Genomic DNA, 21,008 nt, shown 5'->3' on the forward strand with positions numbered 1-21,008 from the left:
TTTAAATGCAAGTAAGAAAGCTCTTTTGATACAAAATAAAAGAGTACATAACATGAGCACATGCCATTGAGAAGGCCTGCAATAGAAACTTCCACAAAGCTTTCCAAAACCACTGCAGCTGCTGGAGCTGCACCTAACAACGGCTCTGAGTACCAAAGCTTTCAGTCAGCCCTACAGAACGACAAATGAGGCTCTCAACCGGCTATTTCCCACTCCGTGCCCACTGCCGAGGAAGAGCACTGGATGTAGACGGTGGATAGGAGAACCAGGCTGCTTCCCTGCACTTAAGAGCAAATTTCGGCACGGGCTTTCCACCGCCACGGAGGCAGCAGGGATGCCGTCACCCTGCTCTCGTATTTCCGCAGCCGCCCTCACGGCTCTGGGCTCAGGGGTGGCACCTCCGTATCCGCAATGACAAAAACAACGCGGCGTTAGTTCTGAGGAAGAAGAAGGAGGAAGGCGGGCAGCCATGTGAGCGCTGCCCCACGGAAAACCCGGAGGAGGCCCCGAGCGGCCGCAGCGCCGCCGCAGCCCGGGCGAGGGCGCAGAGTCCGGTGCCGGCAGCCTTCCTTCCCCTTCCCCGCCTCTCTGCCCGTATAAGCGGGGCGGGCGTCCCCAACCAGGCCCGCCAGACCGGTTGGTTCCTGCGGGCCGCGCTGCTCTCCCCGCCTCCCTGAGGCGCGGCCAGGCCCGACCCGGCCTGGCGTGCTGCGGCCGCACCGAGGCCGGGGGGCTCCATGGCCTTCATCCGCAAGCGGCAGCAGGAGCGGGAGCTGTACTCCAAGGAGAGGTGAGCGTCCGGCCCTCCCGGCTCGGCCTCGGCGCTGGAGCGGGCTCACCCTGCCCGGGGAGCGCGGGCTCTGCGGGAGGTCCCGGCGGAGCGCTGGGTAGAAGGGGGGCTGCTGCGGTGCCTGCCTTGTTACTGCTGCTGTCATCGATTGCCCCGGCTTAAGGCTGAAAAGGCTGCAAGGGTAAAGCTGGGAAAATAGAGTTGCGTATAAGCTCCTCTTTTCGGTTGTGTTCCTGGCATGGAGGTACAGCCCTGCTGCTCTGTAAATGCTGTTCATGCTTTTCCCGAACATGCTGTTCAGCGTGTTGCCAGCCTTCGCGTTATGGGCTCCCTGGCAGCTCCTCAGAGCACTAAATGCTGCTGCTTTTCCTCCTGTCTTGCGGCTGCTGTGCTGTGTGCCTAACTGAACCTGTGAGCAGGCCGTACCACACGTGCCTTGTGAGTCCTGAATGTGCTCTCTTATTTTTAGCCAGTGACACAGTTTCTTTTATGTGCCTTACCTACATCTGGCTTGTCAGAAAGCTTCAAAGTTACTTCTGATCTTTGTATTGCCACCAAGGAGATCTGTACCAAATAAGAACTGGGCTCAAGTGCTCCACAGTTGTGGCCCACACTATGGGAGGCAGGTCCCACATGGGCGTGTTGCTGTGCACATCTCTGCTGTTTGTTGTTTAGGAGCAAATCACATGGCTGAATGAGTTTGGCTCACTTTATCCTATAAATTCTGATTCGTTGCTGTTGAGTGGTGATGCTACTACAGCTTTTGGAGTGTTGACATAATCCAAACACATTCTGTTTTGCTTTCTTGAGTATCTTTTCCTGGCTGCCTTTGTGGCTGTTATGGTTTCAGTTATGTTCGAGGGGGAAAGGATAAACTTCCCAAGGAGGAGGAGAAGGATTTTTAGTTTTGAAGTCAAACATCTTAAGTGTAGGGAATGCTAGAACCATGACTGTTAGCTCTGCTCGGGGCTTACTGTAACTGGTCTCCCCTTCTCAGAAGCTGAGAAATGCCCATAACTCACCACACGTGTTCCAAAGACCCAGGTGGAATATAAGTTTCACCCAAAAGCTCTGAAAGTGATACCAACTTAACCATGTTTGTCAGTGTTACTGATTTTCAATTATAGAAAGTTCCTTGGAAGCATTTGAGGATGTTCTGTCTTATTTGAATTTGCAGTTTGAGGATATTGTGGAAGATGAGTTTTGTCACTGTTGACACCTGCAGTATTCTCCACCTCTGTATTTGCTAATTAGTTTCTCTGCTTCTCCCTGTGGCCTAACATGTAAAATATTTTGTACTTCATGTCAGCTGCTTTTTCCTGTTTCTCACCTTGTACGTCTTTAAAAAAAAAATTAAAAAAAAAAAAAAAAAAGAGGAAATCTTAGAAACATTTCTAAAGCACCCTTAAGAGCTTTTGGCTCTGAAATACCAAATGAGTAACACATAATCCTGCATTTTCTTCTTTTGTGGTAGTCTTGCCTTAAAGCAGCACAGAGAAGTTGTTTACTTCTCTCTCTTGAAGGAGTTGCACTGAAATCTTCTCTTTTAGCCTTGCTGGGTACTTGTTGCAGGGACACTGGATCCTGCCCCAGAGTTTCTCCTGACTGAAGTAACCTCCTTGTAGCTATTTCATAGTGAGTTGACTAGGACTTGAAACTTTGTGGTAATGGTGTTTCACACATGGTTTTATTGTTTGTTTATTTGTATAAAGCAGTGTACAAATGTGTGAGCTGTGGAAGTTCTGTTTAAGAGTACTGTGAAACAGTGAGTAAAAAGTCAATCATCTTACATAGATTTTGCTTTGGGGGAGGGAGGGAGGAAGGAAGGAAGAAAGACCAGTTCTAAGTGGTAAGAAAAAAAACCTTGAACTAATTAGTTGGACTGAATTAATATCTGATTACATAAGCCTACTTTCTGACTATGTTATTTTCTAGGAGAAAACAAGGTAATTCTAAAATGCCTTGTTTGTATGCTGAGGACAGAGAGGGAGTTTTCCTTTAAATAAACCAATTCACCTATTTAGTTAATTTTGGCAGCGATTTCCCCTTCAAACATACCTGTATTAGAAGACATTTTTTCACTTTTCCTAGGTGTTCAGAGTTTAATAAAAGATGAGATATTGTGTCTCTTTTTAATGATATGTGTGCCTACCTGGTGCAACCGTTAAAAATATTCAGCATTCATGAGTAGGAATATATATATATTTTTTTCCCAATTAATCTTAGTTGAAATTAAGCGATGTTTTGCTAAGGTTGTTGCTTTCTTTATCTCTTGAGTTCTTGGTTCAGCTGCCCACAGGTGTTTCTAACACTTGCTACACAGGTCTTTTATAAATAGACCTGCTGGTTTGCCTGCTTGGTTTTCTGTTGCCAGAATTTATCTGTTCTGCTGCTAGCATCACATCAAGATGATGTATTGGCGGTATTGCTGGTTCATCTGTGTGATGGTTGCTTGGTGGTTTAAATCTGTATCTTCATCTTGCCCTCTTGGAACAAAATATTCATAATGGAGGCCTTTATACAAACATCAGCAAGTGAGTCCTACAGCTGGCCTACAGATGCTCTGCTCTTAAGAGGAGGTTTGCTGTTAGAACTAGTTTTGTAGCCTCAGGCTGCCACAAAAGTAGGTGACCTGCTCTGATCCTGGCAGTGTACTTCCATTATCAGGACTGTGCTTCCTGTCAAGTGATTGCCCAAGGTGTGTCCAGTCAGACACCTGAAGGTGTTGTGCCCCAGTGGTTTTCCAGCATGTGCAATGAAGTGATGGAAATGGGAACAATGAAGTGATGGAAATGGGAACAATGAAACAGTGCAGTCACAGTTAAGAAATTAAAGCAGGATCAGCAGGCTAGTTTCTCTTCTGGGTGGCACAAATGGAATTTTGCTGAGATGTGTCCCTGCGTGCTCATTCCTGTATCCATTTAGAACAGATTTGATCCTTCCGTTGGTAGGTGACATTGGTACATAAAATAAATTGTGGGTTTGTTGATCTCTTTTTGCTGTTGTTGGGTTGGTTCCCCCCCTTGGACAGTCTCAGTTGGAGCTCAGTTCTTTAAGAACTGAAGTACAGAAGGACGTGTGCATTAAGCAAAATAGCAGTAAAATACTCAAATCTGATAAAGAACACTCTCTTCTGGGGGATGCTTCATAGCGTCTTGGCAGGGCTTGCATACCTCAAGTTGAAGTTGGTACAAGAATTCTACGTTTGTTTTCAGTGCTGCGTACTTTGAACAATGCCAGGAATGTTTGGGTGTAATTTTGGTACCCAAAACTTATGCTTAGGAGATGACATCATGTGAAGTCAAATTTTGCAAGTGTTTTCCTGGTACTTAGCATGGTGCCTAGTTCTTTGATGTGTCTTGGGTGTGCTCTTGGCTCGTATCCCTCAGCCCTTTTCTGAGTGGCAATTATACGCCAAAAATAAACCGAAAGCCAGAATTCTTCGCTGCTTTATTTACCAACCTCACCTGCCCTTCACTAGTAGTTATGTAGATTAACTAGATTAACATTTGTTTTGCTTGGCAAAGTGCTTGTGCTTTGTTTTGTAATGGTGTTTTTTTTTTTGTTTGTTTTTTTTTTTCCTGAAGATATTTCTGCATGGCTTCTATCTGGATCTTTCAGATTTCCTTAATGCCATTTTTCTGGGACAAAACAAGAACAGGAATGTGAAAATGTCTTCAAGTTATATTGGCATGTTTTAATTTACATGTAAGCATGGGTACTTCCTTTGCTCAAGCAATTAAAAGAGTATCTGTTTACTCCACAAAGTTTAGTGGACTAATGCCAGTGGATGTGGGTTGTTATCAAGATGCTCTGATGCAAAAGCTGTTATGGCCTTTACTAAAGTTCCTTCTTCTAGTCTGTCCTGACTGTTGTTGGTCTGAGACGTAGCAGCTTAAATGTCCTTCCACCCACTGTTGAAGATCAAGATTACTGATTGATTCCATCCTGGAAAGTGGAACTGCTGCTTTCTCTGTCTCTGACCACAGAGTTGCCTCCCAAGTAAAAAGGTTTCATCTCTGGCCACATTCTTCTTGTCACGACTCCTTCAACACTGCCGGGTCTCTTGTCCTTGTTGTTCCCTTCCATCAACTCATTCAAGTTATTCAAGCTGAGCAAACTGTCTCGGGGCAACTCCACAGCTCTCAGTGGAAGCATGTATACTTTCCTAATCTGATGTCTTCTTCAGTTGGTATTGAGTTATCTCCAACTGTTTTAAGCAGGCTGTGGGGTGGAGGAAGTTGGCAGTCTGGGTTGGACCAGTGGAACTATTAAAGCTTTTGTTCTTCAGATTTTGAAGTGATCCAATGCTTTATGCATGTAACTTTTTTTTTTTTTTTTTTTTTTTTTTTGAGAAGTTCCTTGCAATCTTACTTTCTATTGGCAACAGTTTGAGGATAGAGACAAGACTGTTAAGAAGCTAAAATACAAGGCGTGAGCATCTTTGAAACTCTCACTCCATAGAGATATTTTAATGACGTTTGAACATCCTTTGAAAATTTTCTTTGTCAATTTCCATCATTTTCAAATTAATATATTCATTCTTAAAGGCATTTTAATATGTCAAGTTCAGTGTATGAAGAAGGAATAGTAAACTAACCCATCAGAGAGAGAGGTGAGGTGCTGGAACAGGCTGCCCAGAGAGGCTGTGGATGCCCTGTCCCTGGAGGTGTTCAAGGCCAGGTTGGATGGGGCCCTGGGCAGCCTGGTCTGGTATTGAATGTGGAGGTTGATGGCCCTGCATGTGGCAGGGGGTGGGAGATTCATGATCCTTGAGGTCCCTTCCAACCCTGTGATTCTGAAGAAATGCCTGTGACTTACTGACTGTATCAGTGCGTTGCAAGCAATTAAATAGCATGGTGACCACAAAGGATGTGAACGTAAGCCTGTGAAATATGTCTGCATTATGAAGCAAGCATGAATATAACCTACAGTATGCTAAGCTGTGAGTTTTATTGCTTGATTTCAAAGGTTTTGACACCAACAGATACTTTCCAGGTTGCTTCTCAAGAGAACATGTCTTCTTAGGGAGGGAATATCTGTAATAAATGCTAATGAAATCTTTTGTAAGTAGGAAGTTTCAAGTAATAGTTGAGCTATACCTTTTGCAAGTGGGTTAAAATGAACCTCTTGCTGGTGCTAAGGCAAATACCTCAAACTTGATCCTTTTGTTTGCATGAAACAGTGGCTTTAGATAGACAACTAATACTGCATTATAGGAAAACAAGGTTTGAGAGCAGCAGCCATGGATAGAAGATCTTTTTTTTTTTTTTAATTAAAAAACACAAGTGCTTGTATTAAAACAAGAACTCTATTTTCCAGATAGTAAAAGAAAAGAAAAAAAAAATCATCTTAGGTGTGATAGTGGTGTTGTGCATTTCCCAGTTGATAATTACAGTCTGTAGTTGAATTTCTTTGTTGTGGTTTGGTTTGGTATATTTTTTTGGAGCAGATATTGCTGTGAATAGATTTTGGTTTTGGTTTTTCCTGGGGGAGGTGTCAAGCCACTTGCATTATTGAAGTTGACCATTCCTTCTTACTGGAACACCTTGTTTACATGTTTGCCTTGAGGGATGGCTGAGGTTGGGTATTGTTGGTGTTCTAGGGTCAGACTCGAGGAAAAGAGGGGGTGGGCTGGGAGTCTTGCCTGGTGTCACACAGCTTGGTACTGGCTTTGTGTGCTAGGCTGTTCTGCCAGGGCAGCATGACAACTCATGAGTTTGCACACCACAGGGAACAGCACAGCTGCTCAGTGGTTTAAGGCCAAAAGGAGTACGAGTTCTCCACTTAGATGCTGTTTGCATGCTGGGTATCATTCTCTTCCTACTGCTTGGTTTTGATTTCAGTTTTTCTGCTCCCTCCCCTTGTTGTGCACAGAAGAATCAACTTACCATTCTAGATGTATACCAAACATGCATACAATTCTTGTCATAGGACCATGCGACAGCTGATAGCACATAAATTTTGCATGTCAGTATCTTGATACCACAAACATCTTTAGAAAACCTTCTTTAGTTCTTTGGAAGATAATCACACTGCTGGTTCATCTGAACTCCATCTGCTTTGCTGCATGTTAAAGATCTCCTTTAACAGAGATTGCTATAACTGCTATAACTGGGGTGCTATGCTAGATTTCCTATTTGTTCAGGCCTTCACAACACTGTTTACCTACAGATGCAGCATACCAGAGGGTATTGTGTTCCCTTGCTACCTGTAAATACTTGTTAAACCTCTTGACAATCCTGAAATAACATCCTATGTGGTGATGGCCCTCATGAGAGACCCTATTGATACAAATAGTATTAGTGGCTATACTTTTTATTTTTTCACATGGAAAAAGTCAATTTTGTGAAGCTCTGGGTGTTCTGTAATAACATTTGATGAAACCCAATTTCTCTTTTTTTTTTTTTTTTTTTTTTTTTTGAGAGAGAGAGAGAGCCCCATAGATCACTAAAATAGACAAATGAAATATAAATACCTAAGGTAGAAGGACTGGTAAGAGTTGGAAAAATTGCAGGTTATTCCACAGATGATGCTTTGTAATTTCGGGGTTCATTATAAGCAGTAACTTAAACTGGTCTAAATTTGTAAGCCAGTCACAATCAGTTGAAACACAAGTTTGAAGATTTTTGGTATCATAAATAAAACTTAAGCATATGTTCACTGAAATAGAAGTGAGAGGAGGAACTACTACTGAAGGACAATCATTGAAAGACAGCAAAAGGAAAAGGAAACCCAGAAAGCTTCAGGGAATTGGAACATGCTGGTAATATCTTGGAAGCGAGTGAAATAGAGCTTGATCTATACAAAGCGTGCAGTTAGACTCAAGGAGAAATTGTATTTCATCTTAGCTTACAATGTCTTAAGTAATATATTATTTTTGTCCTGGTGAAGAAACAGTGAAATCATTTGAGGAATACTGTATGGCTGAGAGAGGTGGAATTTCTGAAGGGTGCAGTTGTTACGACAGAATTTTTGGAGACATATGTTCATCTTGATTGTAACTGGGGCCTTAGATTAGAAAGGGATGATTGTGTGTTCAGGGACTTGATGTCTGGATTGTCAGTCTGCAGAAATGACTTGGTAGCCTGAAAATATTAAAGGAAAATGCAGTTTGGGTAAAGGGACTTGAATGGGAGAACAGCAAGAAGCGTGCTACACATCTTGGGCCTTTAATGGATTGTGAGGAGCAGGGTATTTTTTTTCCTTTTGCTGTCTTCTGGAATATCAACAATCACTTGAACAAAGCTGGTAGGAAATATCCCTGTGCGATTCCCACGTTTTCCTCTGTACCACTTGTGTGGATGCTTGGAAGAGGCTGCAGAACCAGATGGAAGTTTTTGTGAATGGTGAAGAGAAAGACAAAATGTGGGGAAAATGTGCTCTTCCAACGACAGCCTAGTTGAGAACAAAGGTTGCAGTGCAGGAGGCTGATGGTGTCCTGCAAAGCTTTATTTGTAGAACTGAATAGTGTTTAGTGGTATTGAAGAGATGTAAAGAGGCTAAGACTAAAATGGTAAACTGGATGCTGAGGGTAAATAATGTATTTTAAAGGAAGAAAAAACTTAGTTTTCTACAGTACCTAGTTGTACTCATTATAATGGCTGTGTTTATCTTGAGTTTTTGAGCCTGCCTTGGGCATTACTGCTTCACAAAGACATCTGATGCAGTGGCAGTGAGGGTAATGCGAGGGCAAGTACACCCCAGGTCCTTCCCATTGGGCCCATGATTCTGGCTTTGGGAGGGTGAATTGATGCAAAAGCTGTTGAATATGAAGACAGAACACTTTCTAGGTAGGGAAAGATCATCCTGAAATATTTCGAAGAAAACTCTTGGCTTATGTGTTTAGCTTTACATAAATGTGTTGGGGTCACTGCAAATTATGTAGCTGCTGTTTCAATGTAGAAACATGGCTTGTCTTGGATATATGAAGGATCCGTGCATTTGTTAAAACCTTAAAAGGCATGTCTAATAATTGTGTTGACAATAGGTGAACTATGAAAGACCGTATAAATGTGTGGAACTTATCCAAAGAATAGATGAAGGCTAAGGAAAAAAATAGAGCCCTTTGGAAACTAATTCTTTGGAACATGCCTTACCCCCAGGTGTCTTAGAAGATGATTTTTGGACTGCTAACATCATTGAAGCTGATTATTTCCTATGTCCATAGTCAGTTCCCAGATGAAGAAGTGGAGTATTTTTCAAACAAATGAAAGGTGTTCAACTTTTTAAAAATTTAATAACTTTGCCTTGTGGATACTAAGCAAAGTGCATAGGCACATATATATATCAGAAAGAAAAATACATTCAGACATAACTTTAATAAAAAGCTTTGAATAAAAGTGTGATAGCACTTGCTGTATCAGTATTTGCAAAAGCCCAGGCCTTTTAAGCTTGTCCCAAGTGATTTGGGTGATGTTGGAAAATGAGATTTAATGGTAGCACTGTGGAATCTGCTACAGTTTCATACTCATCTAACCTTTTAATGTGTAGAATGCTTCTGGTGAACGGTTTTTTCCCTTCAAAATGTGGAGCTGGAACCTCTGTTTTGTTTCCTGAGATGATCAAAGTAAAGCCTCTGAAGCCTGGAAATTCAGTTTACACCTGTTGACAACCCTTTGAAAGGGTAGATAATAGCAGGACAAAGGGCAAATGGTTTTACGTTGAAGGAGGGAAGATTTAGGTTAGGTATGAAGGGGAAGTTTTTTTACTATGAGAGTGGTGAGGTGCTGGAACAGGCTGCCCAGAGAGGTTGTGGATGCCCCGTCCCTGGAGGTGTTGAAAGCCAGGTTGGATGGGCTCTGGGCAGCCTGGTCTGGTATTAAATGGGGAGGTTGGTGGCCCTGCCTGCAGCAGGGGGGTTGGAGATTCATGATCCTTGAGGTCCCTTCCAACCCTGGCCATTCTACAGTTTCTGACAGGATGTTCTTTCATAGGTTGCAGTAAGTTTGAAAAATAAACTATAAAAAACAGAAAGCAACTGGTATTATGTCTTCTGAGAGCTACGTGTGAAGGCAAAGTCCCTGAAACTCCATTGGAAACTGAAGGCATTCAAGAACCATACAGCACCAGCAACCGTGGGATAGGCTGACATGATGTATACCGTTGTAACTTTTATGTTTTCTTAATGGCATCATAAAATACTTGTTTTCAGGAGTGGAGGGGTGTTGGTAACATGCTCGACTTCTTGAAAAAGCAACAGAGAATTAGAAGAATGTTTTGGACATGGGCTATTAAGAAGAGAAGCAGTTTTGAACATGTAGATTCTACATTGCTACAATTGTATCATTACTTTTTTTTACAATTACAATTGTATCATTGCTACTTGTAGTTAAAGCAAACTTTCATGATGTTCTGTTTGGTGTAACGCAGTCATGACACAAAACTTATGTAAACAAGATGAATTTGCGGATAGTGCTATTTTTTTCTAGTATATAATATGCTTACTTAACAAGCAGACTGGTATGAGTTCACTTTGTGAACTCTTGACACACTTACTGCTTGCTATTTAAATGTGAAATACTGCTCTGGGGATGCTTGGCACTTATTAGCAGTGTCACAAGCATTTCTTGTAAAACATCATGAATGCATTACAGAGCTTAGCTCAAAGCGTGGATGTGACTAATGGTAAGTACTTCTGCCTGTCAGGGCAGACCCATGCACAAACAGCAGTTGTTCCCGTGACTGAAAGATGCAAAATATTTCCACTCCTGTTGTGCCAGTACTCAGTTATTCCCTACCACTGAAACTCATAGGTGTGCATAAATTCACCATGCTATCACAGAATGGCCAGAGTTGGAAGAGACCTCAAAGATCATGAATCTCCAACCCCCTGCCACATGTAGGGCCACCATCCTCCCCATTTAATACCAGACCAGGCTGCCCAGGGCCCCATCCAACCTGGCCTTGAACACCTCCAGGGACGAGGCATCCACAGCCTCTCTGGGCAGCCTGTTCCAGCACCTCACCACTCTCTCTGTAAAGAACTTGAACTACTTCTGCTAGTAAATCTTAAAGTGCTTGTAGCAGTTATTTAAGCTGTTTGAGGATGTAGGTTTGTGTTATATCAAAGCTAGCCTATTTGCATTTATCTTGTGAGAGTATTGTGGTGACAGTGGTCCTACAATGAAATGCATCAGACTGTTTTTATTGTTTTTTTTTTTAGTTGAGGTTTGTTTATTAGTCCATAAGCAGGCTTTCTGTGCATTTGAGCAAGTACCGGGGCAATGAAAGTGCAGAAAAGTGGTTGGAGAGGAAGGTTATATTTCACCAGAGTGTATCTGTAGAATGATGCAGCCGTGTTCTAAAAATCATGCATGTGGTTTTCACTTAACATTTTAAACCAGTGTCACTTGGCTTTCCTTCAGAAAGATCTTAACTTCTGCGTTCCTTGCTGTTAATTCCTGCTCCACCTCTCATGTCATTGTGGATTTTAGCTGGCTTATATTCGTGTGGGTTAAATTAATTATTATTTTAAAAGATTGACTGTTCTAGGCTAGTTCACACCTGAGGCATGAACAGCCTGAAATATCGAACTTTACATCTTTAGGAGGAGCATCAGACAGTCATCATCACATGCACACAAAATTTCCACATAGATTTGTTCTTTAAAAAAATCAATTTATTCATTCTTAGGGATTGAGGGAGGAGCAGGGCACCAATAACAGTGAACATTTCCCAATATTTTTGTTAAGAATATTAACTATTCTGTGGTGTTTTGGTTTTGAAGGAATAATTTGAGTTTGTTTATTTGTAGGTTTTCACTGCTGCTGCTTAACCTGGAAGAATATTACTTCGAACAACACAGAGCTAGTCATATCATAAATAAAGGTTGCAGAGATGAAAGGTACAGAAGTTCTACATTCCCTCATTTACAGGAGTTATTCTAGTCTAACCTATCTGCAAGATATACATAACTACTTCTTTATTTATTGTTTCCTTTAGGAAAATAAGAGGTTCCCTAAAAATCTGCTCAAAGTCAATCATTTTTGAACCTGATGAGAATCTGCAACCCATTATCAAGGTAAGCAGTGCAACAGTGGTGTACGTTTAGGTGGATGGTTGGACTGGATGATCTTGTAGGTATTTTCCAACCTTGGTGATTCTGTAACTGCAACTTCTTGGGAAAGTGAGATTGCTTTTAAGGAGCACACATCTGTGTATGTTTTTGTAACTTGCCACAGATACCGTTGAGAGACTGCATTAGTATAAAAGCACCAGAAGACAATGAAGCAAAAAATCCATTCTTACGGTATGTGAATTTGATTTACTGTATATATGCATTTGATTTTTTTTTTTTTTTTTTTTTTTTTTTTTTTTTTTTTTTTAAAGCTGAAATGTCCATCTCTAAGTATCTTACTTACGTTCTAGGGAGATATCAGGACGGATTTCTGTTGTGTGTAATCAGGTAAGAGCTGCGCATAACGGATTTTCATTGTATAAGTGTGAGAGGTTATGTTCCTTAATGGTGTTTCTCAGAGCTGGAATTCTAGGATGAGGAGTTTCTGGAAGCAAAACTTAGCATTAATGTGAAGCTGTTGATGCTGGAAACTTTAAACTGTTAGTGGCTCTATTAATGGGACTTTGCTGTAGGAAGCAAACCAAGGCACTGGGCCTAAGCAAACCATGTGTCTGGAGTGGGTGGATGTCTGGTGTTTGAGAAGACCATTGGAGAAGGCAGGTATCTAAGGCATGGAGCAGAAAACAGTTGGTCATGCAGTCTAGTGTGTTTTGTGGAGCTCATACCCATTTAAGATCCTACCCAGGTCTGAGATTTTAGCTCATTTGATTTGAGGCTTTCTTATAGACGGAGTGAAACATGACTCATTTTTTGGCTTTGACATCTTTCAGATGATAAATGATAAGGTGATAATCTACAAACCAGTGTGACAACAGTTAAGTCTTTCTGTAGGGGCTATGAAGGGAAGAGGTTTCATATGGTTTTTTTGTTGGTTTTAGTGGCTTTTTTTGAGTGGAGGATCCTCTCCAGGTCTGGGAGTAGCATCAAAGAAACAAAACTGATCAAAAGTAAGCTGTAGGGCGGGAAAGGAAACGACATTAATAATTGTTGGAACTGGAACCAAAATGTTTGGCACGGAAAGAGCTCATTTGAGAAGGCTCGTGCAGCAGTCATGGAGTGAGGCCCTCTGTGAGAAGGGACATTCCCTTCAGAGCAGAACCCTAGGGGCATAATCTGCCAGAAAAAAAGCAGGCATAAATATTCTGTTGAATGGGGTTAGGCTGGTGGCTGTGCTTACTGCTTTCCGTCTGTCAATGGTTTATGGGCTGGTCCGGCCCAGTTCCGTGACCAGCAGGGCGGAGGGATCTGCGGATCCGCGCCTCTGGGAAAGGGGAAGCAGGGGACCCCAAAATACTTGAAAACAACAGCACTGATCTGAGGTGAAACAAATGATTTTACTGAATATAGTATTAGTAAAATACAATGAGAGAGAGAGAGAGAGAGTCTGTATGAATTGTATAGACCTCACCACAATGCTGGGGTGAGAAGTGCAGTCCAGTTGAGTGACTGAAGTACAGACGGCGAAGCGCAGGCGGCGAAGCGCAGGCGGCAAAGCGCAGATAGCGAAGCGCAGACAGCGAAGAGCAGGCGAAGAAGAAAGATCAGGTGACCTTGCTTGGAGTTATATCCCCTTGCTGACCGCAAAGTCTCCTGGGGAAAAGTAGTTCTTCTCCGACGGACGAACATTCGGCAGATATCAAACCCCACCCCCAATGCATTACATGATGTTATGGTGTGGAATACTGATGACCAAAAATCATAAAACCATGACATTCCACCCCTTATTCTACATCACTACATCATGCTTAACATATGGGATTACAGACTGCACTCCCCTAACATCAAATTCCCTTGTGGTACACACTGAACATCCCCATTTTTCTGCATCACCCACCAGGTGGACCCAGGTCCCTGGGCAAAGACAGTTCCGCGAAGAGGTTTGCCTTTCCCAGAAGCGGGAAAAACCCAAACTGCTTTTCCTAACATGTTCTTTACATGTACTACAGGGACCTTATCTCCCTCTACAATATGTAGGGAGCTGGATTGGGTAGGACCATCTCGACTGATTGATCCTCTGGTGTTAACCAGCCAGGTGGCTTCTGCCAAATGCTTCTCCCAGTGTTTAAATGTTCCGCCACCCATTGCTTTCAACATCGTTTTTAACAACCCATTGTAGCGTTCGATCTTACCAGAGGCTGGTGCATGATAGGGGATATGATAAATCCACTCAATGCCATGTTCTCTGGCCCAAGTATCCACAAGTGAATTTTTAAAATGAGTCCCATTATCTGACTCAATCCTTTCTGGGGTGCCATGTCGCCACAGGATTTGCCTCTCCAGACCTAATATGGTGTTTCGGGCGGTAGCATGGGGTACTGCATATGTTTCAAGCCACCCGGTTGTTGCCTCCACCATGGTGAGCACATAATGCTTACCATTGCGAGATCGTGGCAAGGTGATATAATCAACCTGCCATGCCTCCCCATATTTGTACTTTTGCCATCGCCCTTCCTCCCAGAGAGGTTTCATCCTCTTAGCTTGTTTAATTGTGGCGCATGTATCACAGTCATGAATTATTTGTACAATGGCATCCATAGTTAAGTCCACCCCTCGGTCTCTGGCCCATTTGTATGTTGCGTCTCTCCCTTGATGACCTGAGGTCTCATGGGCCCACCGAGCTAAAAATAACTCACCCTTGTTCTGCCAGTCCAGGTCTATTTGAGCCACCTCAATTCTGGCAGCTCGGTCTACCTGATGGTTATTTTGCTGTTCTTCAGTAGCCCGACTCTTGGGCACATGAGCATCTACATGGCGCACCTTTACAACCATATTTTTTGTTCGGGTAGCAATATCTTTCCATAGGTCAGCAGCCCAAATAGGCTTGCCCTTTCTTTGCCAATTATTTTGCTCCCACTGCTGTAACCACCCCCATAAGGCATTTGCTACCATCCATGAATCAGTGTAAAGATAGAGCATTGGCCACCTCTCCCGCTCAGCGACATCTAAGGCCAGTTGGACAGCCTTTACCTCTGCAAATTGGCTCGATTCTCCTTTCCCTTCGGTGGCCTCTGCAACTTGTCGTGTGGGGCTCCACACAGCAGATTTCCATCTGCGATGCTTTCCCACAATACGACACGATCCATCTGTGAATAGGGCATATTTCTTTTCATCCTCTGGTAGTTCATTGTATGGTGGGGCTTCTTTAGCACGTGATACTTCTTCTGCTGGTGGTGTTCCAAACTTTTTACCTTCAGGCCAGTCCATGATGACTTCTAGGATTCCTGGACGGCTGAGGTTCCCCATCCGTGCTCGTTGTGTAATCAGTGCAATCCACTTACTCCAAGTGGCATCAGTAGCATGATGGGTGGAAGGAACCTTTCCCTTGAACATCCAGTTCAACACTGGCAGTCGAGGTGCCAGAAGGAGCTGTGTTTCGGTACCGACTACTTCGGAAGCAGCCCGAACCCCCTCATATGCAGCTAAGATCTCCTTTTCAGTTGGAGTGTAGCCCTCCTCCGACCCCCTGTAGGCTCGACTCCAGAATCCCAAGGGTCGGCCTCGGGTCTCTCCTGAGGCTCTTTGCCACAAACTCCAAGTGGGACCCTTTTCTCCAGCAGCAGTATAGAGGATGTTCTTCACATCCTGTTCCATCCGTACTGGCCCCAGGGCCACAGCACGGGCTATCTCTTGTTTAATCTGCTCAAAAGCCTGCTGTTGCTCAGGACCCCACACAAAATCATTCTTCTTCCGTGTCACCTGATAAAGTGGGCTTACAATGAGGCTGTAGTTTGGAACATGCATTCTCCAAAAACCCACTACGCCCAGAAACGATTGTGTCTCTTTCTTATTAGTGGGGGGAGACATGGCAGTGATTTTGTCGATCACATCTGTCGGGATGTGACGACGGCCATCTTGCCACTTTATGCCTAGGAACTGAATTTCCTGGGCAGGTCCTTTCACTTTGCTTCGCTTAATAGCAAAACCAGCACGGAGAAGGATCTGGATTATTTGCTCTCCTTTCTCAAAAACTTCCTTTGCTGTGTTGCCCCACACAATGATGTCATCAATGTACTGTAAGTGCTCAGGGGCACCTCCCTGTTCCAGTGCAGCTTGGATCAAACCATGACAAATAGTTGGACTATGTTTCCACCCCTGGGGCAAACGGTTCCAGGTATACTGAATGCCCCTCCATGTGAAAGCGAACTGTGGCCTACATTCTTTGGCCAAAGGAATGGAGAAAAAGGCGTTAGCAATGTCAATGGTGGCATACCACTTAGCTGCTTTTGACTCCAGTTCGTATTGGAGTTCTAACATGTCTGGCACAGCAGCACTCAATGAGGGTGTGACTTCATTCAGGCCACGGTAGTCCACCGTCAGCCTCCATTCTCCACTGGCTTTACGCACTGGCCATATGGGGCTGTTAAAGGGCGAGTGAGTTTTGTTGATCACTCCCTGATTCTCTAATTGATGAATTAACTTCTGAATGGGGAGCAAGGAATCCCTGTTGGTGCGATACTGCCGTCTGTGCACCGTTTTTGTAGCTATCGGTACCTGTTGCTCTTCCACTCGTAGCAACCCCACAACAGACGGATCTTCTGATAGGCCAGGCAGAACAGACAACTGCTTAACACCTTCTGTGTCTACAGCAGCTATTCCAAAGGCCCATCGATACCCTTTGGGATCCTTAAAATATCCCCTTCTAAGGTAATCGATACCAAGAATACATGGAGCCCCTGGGCCAGTCACAATAGGGTGCTTTTGCCAGTCTTTACCAGTGAGGCTGATTTCAGCCTCCAACATAGTCAGTTCTTGGGAACCTCCTGTCACCCCATGAATATAAATTGATTTTGTCCCTTGGTGACTCGAGGGCATTAGAGTGCACTGTGCACCAGTATCCACCAGGGCCTTATATTTCTGTGGTTCTGATGTACCAGGCCATCTAATCCACACAGTCCAATAAACTCTATTATCCCTTTCCCCCCCCTGGCTGGGGGCAGGGCCCCTCTATTTGTTACCTCTGTTGTCTGCAGCAACTGGAGCAATCACCTTTCTGGAGAAGTTCACCTTGGTGGTTGATTTGTCTCGTAACTCTTTTACCCTTGCTTGAAGTGCAGGAGTAGGTTGCTTATGCCACTTCTTCATATCCTCTCCATGGTCGCGTAGGTAATGCCACAAGGCGAAACGTGACGTGGTCTTACTGTTGTCACTTGTTCGAGCAGGAGGACGTCTTCTTTTGATAGCTGAGACGTTGGATGACACTGACTGGGAGGAAATCAAGTTGGCTAGCCCCTCAAGTAGGCTGTTTTGGGAATCCTGTTCCTCATTGGATGTATCTGTTACCACCATGTATTCATCGGCATCAGGCATAATTGATAGTTTATCTATTATATCTTCTTGTTTGTTCTCCATTCTGTCCAGCTTTTCAGCTACTTTTTCAATGGCTGAAACACAAGCTCGTAGGGGGCTTAAATGTAACTCGAAGTCTTGAAGCTTATTAACCAGCTCATTTATAAGGGGTCTTCTTTCCCCTCTGCCATACATAGCTGCAAATGTACTGGCGTACCTTTCAGGTGCAGTCTTTGTGAATGTACGCCACATATTTGGTGTACACCTGGCTCTCTCAGGGTCATGCTCTTGGTCTGGCTCATCAGGAATGAAATCGGGGCTATGTAGTGTTTCCACCACAGCACATTCTCTCAAATAACGGATGCCTTCTTCCAAATCAGCCCATTTCTTCTTCTCGGGCATCAGATCGTCTTTGAAGGGGTATCTTTCTCTTACAGCTAACAACATCCTCTTCCAGAGGGTGAAGGCCTGGTTCTGGCATGTACTAATACCTCTGTCAATGGCTGAGTCCCTAGCAATGCCACCCAGTTGGCGAGCTTCTCTACTATCTAGCCACACACTGTTGGCCCCATTGTCCCAGCATCGAAGTAACCAGGTAGCAATAGGCTCATTTGGGTGGCGTGAGAAGTCTTTCCTCAGACTTCGAATTTCATTCATTTTCAGAGATCGATCCACAAAGGTAACAATATCTTGCTCACCTCTTGCTCTTCCAGGACTTCTTGCCCTTGTAGGTGTTGGTGACCGTGGTCTTGCTGAGGGCCCCTCCCCTGGACTCAGAGGTGCTTCTCTCTCAGATTGGAGGTTTTTTCTCTGGAGCAGGAGACTCTCTCGCTCATTTTGAACTGTTTCCCTGAGACTCTCCCTTTCAATTTCAGAAGCTCTCTCTCTCTCCAGGATAGTATTGAATAAGGCCCGATAAGCATTAGCCAGGCCCCAAATCATATGTGCCTCCTCAGAACTGCCTAAGCCACAACATTCCTGCCTTAAATAGCTGTTTAGACTCTCAGGGTCTTTCAGGTGTTCTGGAGTAAAGTTCCATGAGACTGAAGATTTCCATTTGTCTAAAGTCTTTCCCAGACCTTTCCACACTCCCTGCCACTCAGTATTCTCTGGTTTTGGGGAGGACATCCTCAAAATATAATAAATACTAATACTGAGCGAAATGATGAGCAATACATTCAGGGAGATTAGTAATGCGACTAGGTGTTCATTCAAAAACTGCACTACAGGCTGAAAGGTGAGACTGGAAACCTTAAAAAATCCCAGTCCTGTAAAATTGGCAGCTGTCTCCGGAATTGTAAGCCACATTGTACGAACGTGCCAGGTCCATATTTCCACCCATGTTTTCATTTGATTGTATAAGCCGATTGCTCCATAGAGCAAGGTGGCAAGCTTAATTAATGCCCAGTATGTTTTGAGCATTAGGAAAGAAGAGGCAGCAGCGTGCAGCCCTTTAAGAGTAAGTTTCACTACAGAAAGCATTTTTTTTTTTTTTTTTTTTTTTTTTACAGAGGCAAGATAGTAAAGCTTAGAGTTTACAAATATTCTACGATACTGGCAGTCCGCCTGGAGTTTTCAAGGTCACGTTTTCAGAGAGTAGCGGTGAAACAGATAAGCTTTACCAACGGAACTCTCCGAGAGCAGAGAGTCTAAACAGCTAGAAAGCAACTGTTGCCCGCATTCTCCACCAAAAATGTCAATGGTTTATGGGCTGGTCCGGCCCAGTTCCGTGACCAGCAGGGCGGAGGGATCTGCGGATCCGCGCCTCTGGGAAAGGGGAAGCAGGGGACCCCAAAATACTTGAAAACAACAGCACTGATCTGAGGTGAAACAAATGATTTTACTGAATATAGTATTAGTAAAATACAATGAGAGAGAGAGAGAGAGAGTCTGTATGAATTGTATAGACCTCACCACAATGCTGGGGTGAGAAGTGCAGTCCAGTTGAGTGACTGAAGTACAGACGGCGAAGCGCAGGCGGCGAAGCGCAGGCGGCAAAGCGCAGATAGCGAAGCGCAGACAGCGAAGAGCAGGCGAAGAAGAAAGATCAGGTGACCTTGCTTGGAGTTATATCCCCTTGCTGACCGCAAAGTCTCCTGGGGAAAAGTAGTTCTTCTCCGACGGACGAACATTCGGCAGATATCAAACCCCACCCCCAATGCATTACATGATGTTATGGTGTGGAATACTGATGACCAAAAATCATAAAACCATGACACCGTCTTACAGCTTCTTGAAGGTCATATGATGGGAATAAAAACTCACTAATTGACTGTCAAAGTAAGCCTGTGAAATGCACTGAACACTCATCCCTTTCACAGCAGCTACAAAAGGTCATTGTTTTTTTGCTGTTCATCTAGGGTAGCTAGAGCAGGATGTTGCAACCTAGTATTTTGGTTGCTTAAGCAGCGTTCTTAGCTTTGTATTTATCAGGACTTACATTTATTATTGATGGCTGGGGGGAGAGGTGGTGTTTTGTTTTTTTTTGGCGGGTGATTGTTTATTAGTTTGTTTTTGGACAAAAGCCCTAACAGTCTCTTGTTCTTTCAGGTTTTTCTCATTAAAGAAAGGAATGTTATTGCACCCTATAAAACAATAAGAGTAAGTATACAGTTTTTCCATTATTCTTAGCAAATTAATATTTTGCAGAGACCAATGCTCTCTATTATGAAAGAGTAAGATAACTCTAATTGGAGCAATATGACAATAAAACTTCAAAAAATAAATAATTGTGCACATTAGAAAAAAATAGTGTCTGAATTTTTCCATAATGCATATGTGATATTTATTGGAATACATGCTGCAGACTTGTCTCTTGCTAATTGCCTCAGCGTGCAGCTCTATGGGCTCAACAATCAGACAGACAACTGTCTGCTCATATTCGGTGGGCACTGTTTCTCCTCAGTTTTAGTTTGTTTTCCAGCTGAATGGGTCACAGTTCAAAGAAATTGCAGGTTAAGTTTGCTCACGTCAGAATCCAGAGCTTGCTTCTGTTGCTTTCTACTCAAATTCTTGAGTTTGAAGTCTGCAAGGTAAAGAATTGAGTGGTTTTCAGCTGAAATGTGAGGTAGATGAAGATACAAACACAAAATGGAAAAATCAGAGTCTTATAAACACTCTGTTTCAACCTTTTTCCACAGTTTAGAAATGAGCAGGCAATTAAATTTGTTGCCATATTTCTTCAAGTAAAAGGTTTCAAGAATGATCAAGTCAGTAAACTTATGTTGCTACTATGAACAGGAAAGATGATTAGTAGATAATGTCTGAATTATTCTCAACAACTACTTCAGGTTGTTTTGGTGGTGTTTCTAAACTGTGATTTTTAATTATATTTTTATTTTCCTTGTTTACTTAATGTCACTAATTCTTTATGCAAAACCTCATTTCTGTTCTCTTGTATTCTCTGTTTTGCTTCCAAGTGCAAGATTTATTAACTATCGCATAACTGTCAGTAGCATTATTGACACAGGGGAAAAAGAAAATAATTGGAAGAACTGTTTGGAAACTTCTCCATTTTAGTTTTTCTGAAGTCAAGATACTTAAATAATTCCTAATAGTTAACCATTACAGCTTCCTTCACGAAAGTGCAGTTATGTTTCTTCATAGCAAAACAAGAAGTCTAGTTTGCCTTCAGCCACTTAAGAGTATTTCTTTGCTGCTGCTAGGTATACTTGAATCACTGCCTGTTCCAGGTGGTTCATTGGGTGCTAGAATCTGGTAGTATGATTTTGCTTCCATGTCTTCAATTGATTTTGTTTATTTATTTGTTTATTTTTGGAGATCTATTACGAAACACCAAGTCTTTCCAGGCTGTAGAGCTAGACATAGAACTGCTTTCCACAGGTTTTACCC

At 43.0% G+C, this 21,008-nt stretch overlaps 1 protein-coding gene across 1 annotated transcript in view; it reads left to right on the plus strand.

Moving 5' to 3' along the window:
- The first annotated feature begins 392 nt into the window (after nucleotides 1-392).
- NSMAF (neutral sphingomyelinase activation associated factor) overlaps nucleotides 393-21,008 on the plus strand; it is a 43,218-nt gene continuing 22,602 nt past the window's right edge. The window contains exons 1-6 of the mRNA XM_048939912.1: nucleotides 393-790; nucleotides 11,547-11,636; nucleotides 11,735-11,813; nucleotides 11,974-12,041; nucleotides 12,161-12,197; nucleotides 19,707-19,757. Of these exons, the coding sequence (XP_048795869.1) occupies nucleotides 738-790; nucleotides 11,547-11,636; nucleotides 11,735-11,813; nucleotides 11,974-12,041; nucleotides 12,161-12,197; nucleotides 19,707-19,757 (378 nt within the window). The 5' untranslated portion in view covers nucleotides 393-737. The remainder of the gene's footprint in view (nucleotides 791-11,546; nucleotides 11,637-11,734; nucleotides 11,814-11,973; nucleotides 12,042-12,160; nucleotides 12,198-19,706; nucleotides 19,758-21,008) is intronic.

The sequence above is a fragment of the Lagopus muta genome, chromosome 3 (assembly GCF_023343835.1).
Source record: "Lagopus muta isolate bLagMut1 chromosome 3, bLagMut1 primary, whole genome shotgun sequence".
Classification (NCBI taxonomy): domain Eukaryota; kingdom Metazoa; phylum Chordata; class Aves; order Galliformes; family Phasianidae; genus Lagopus; species Lagopus muta.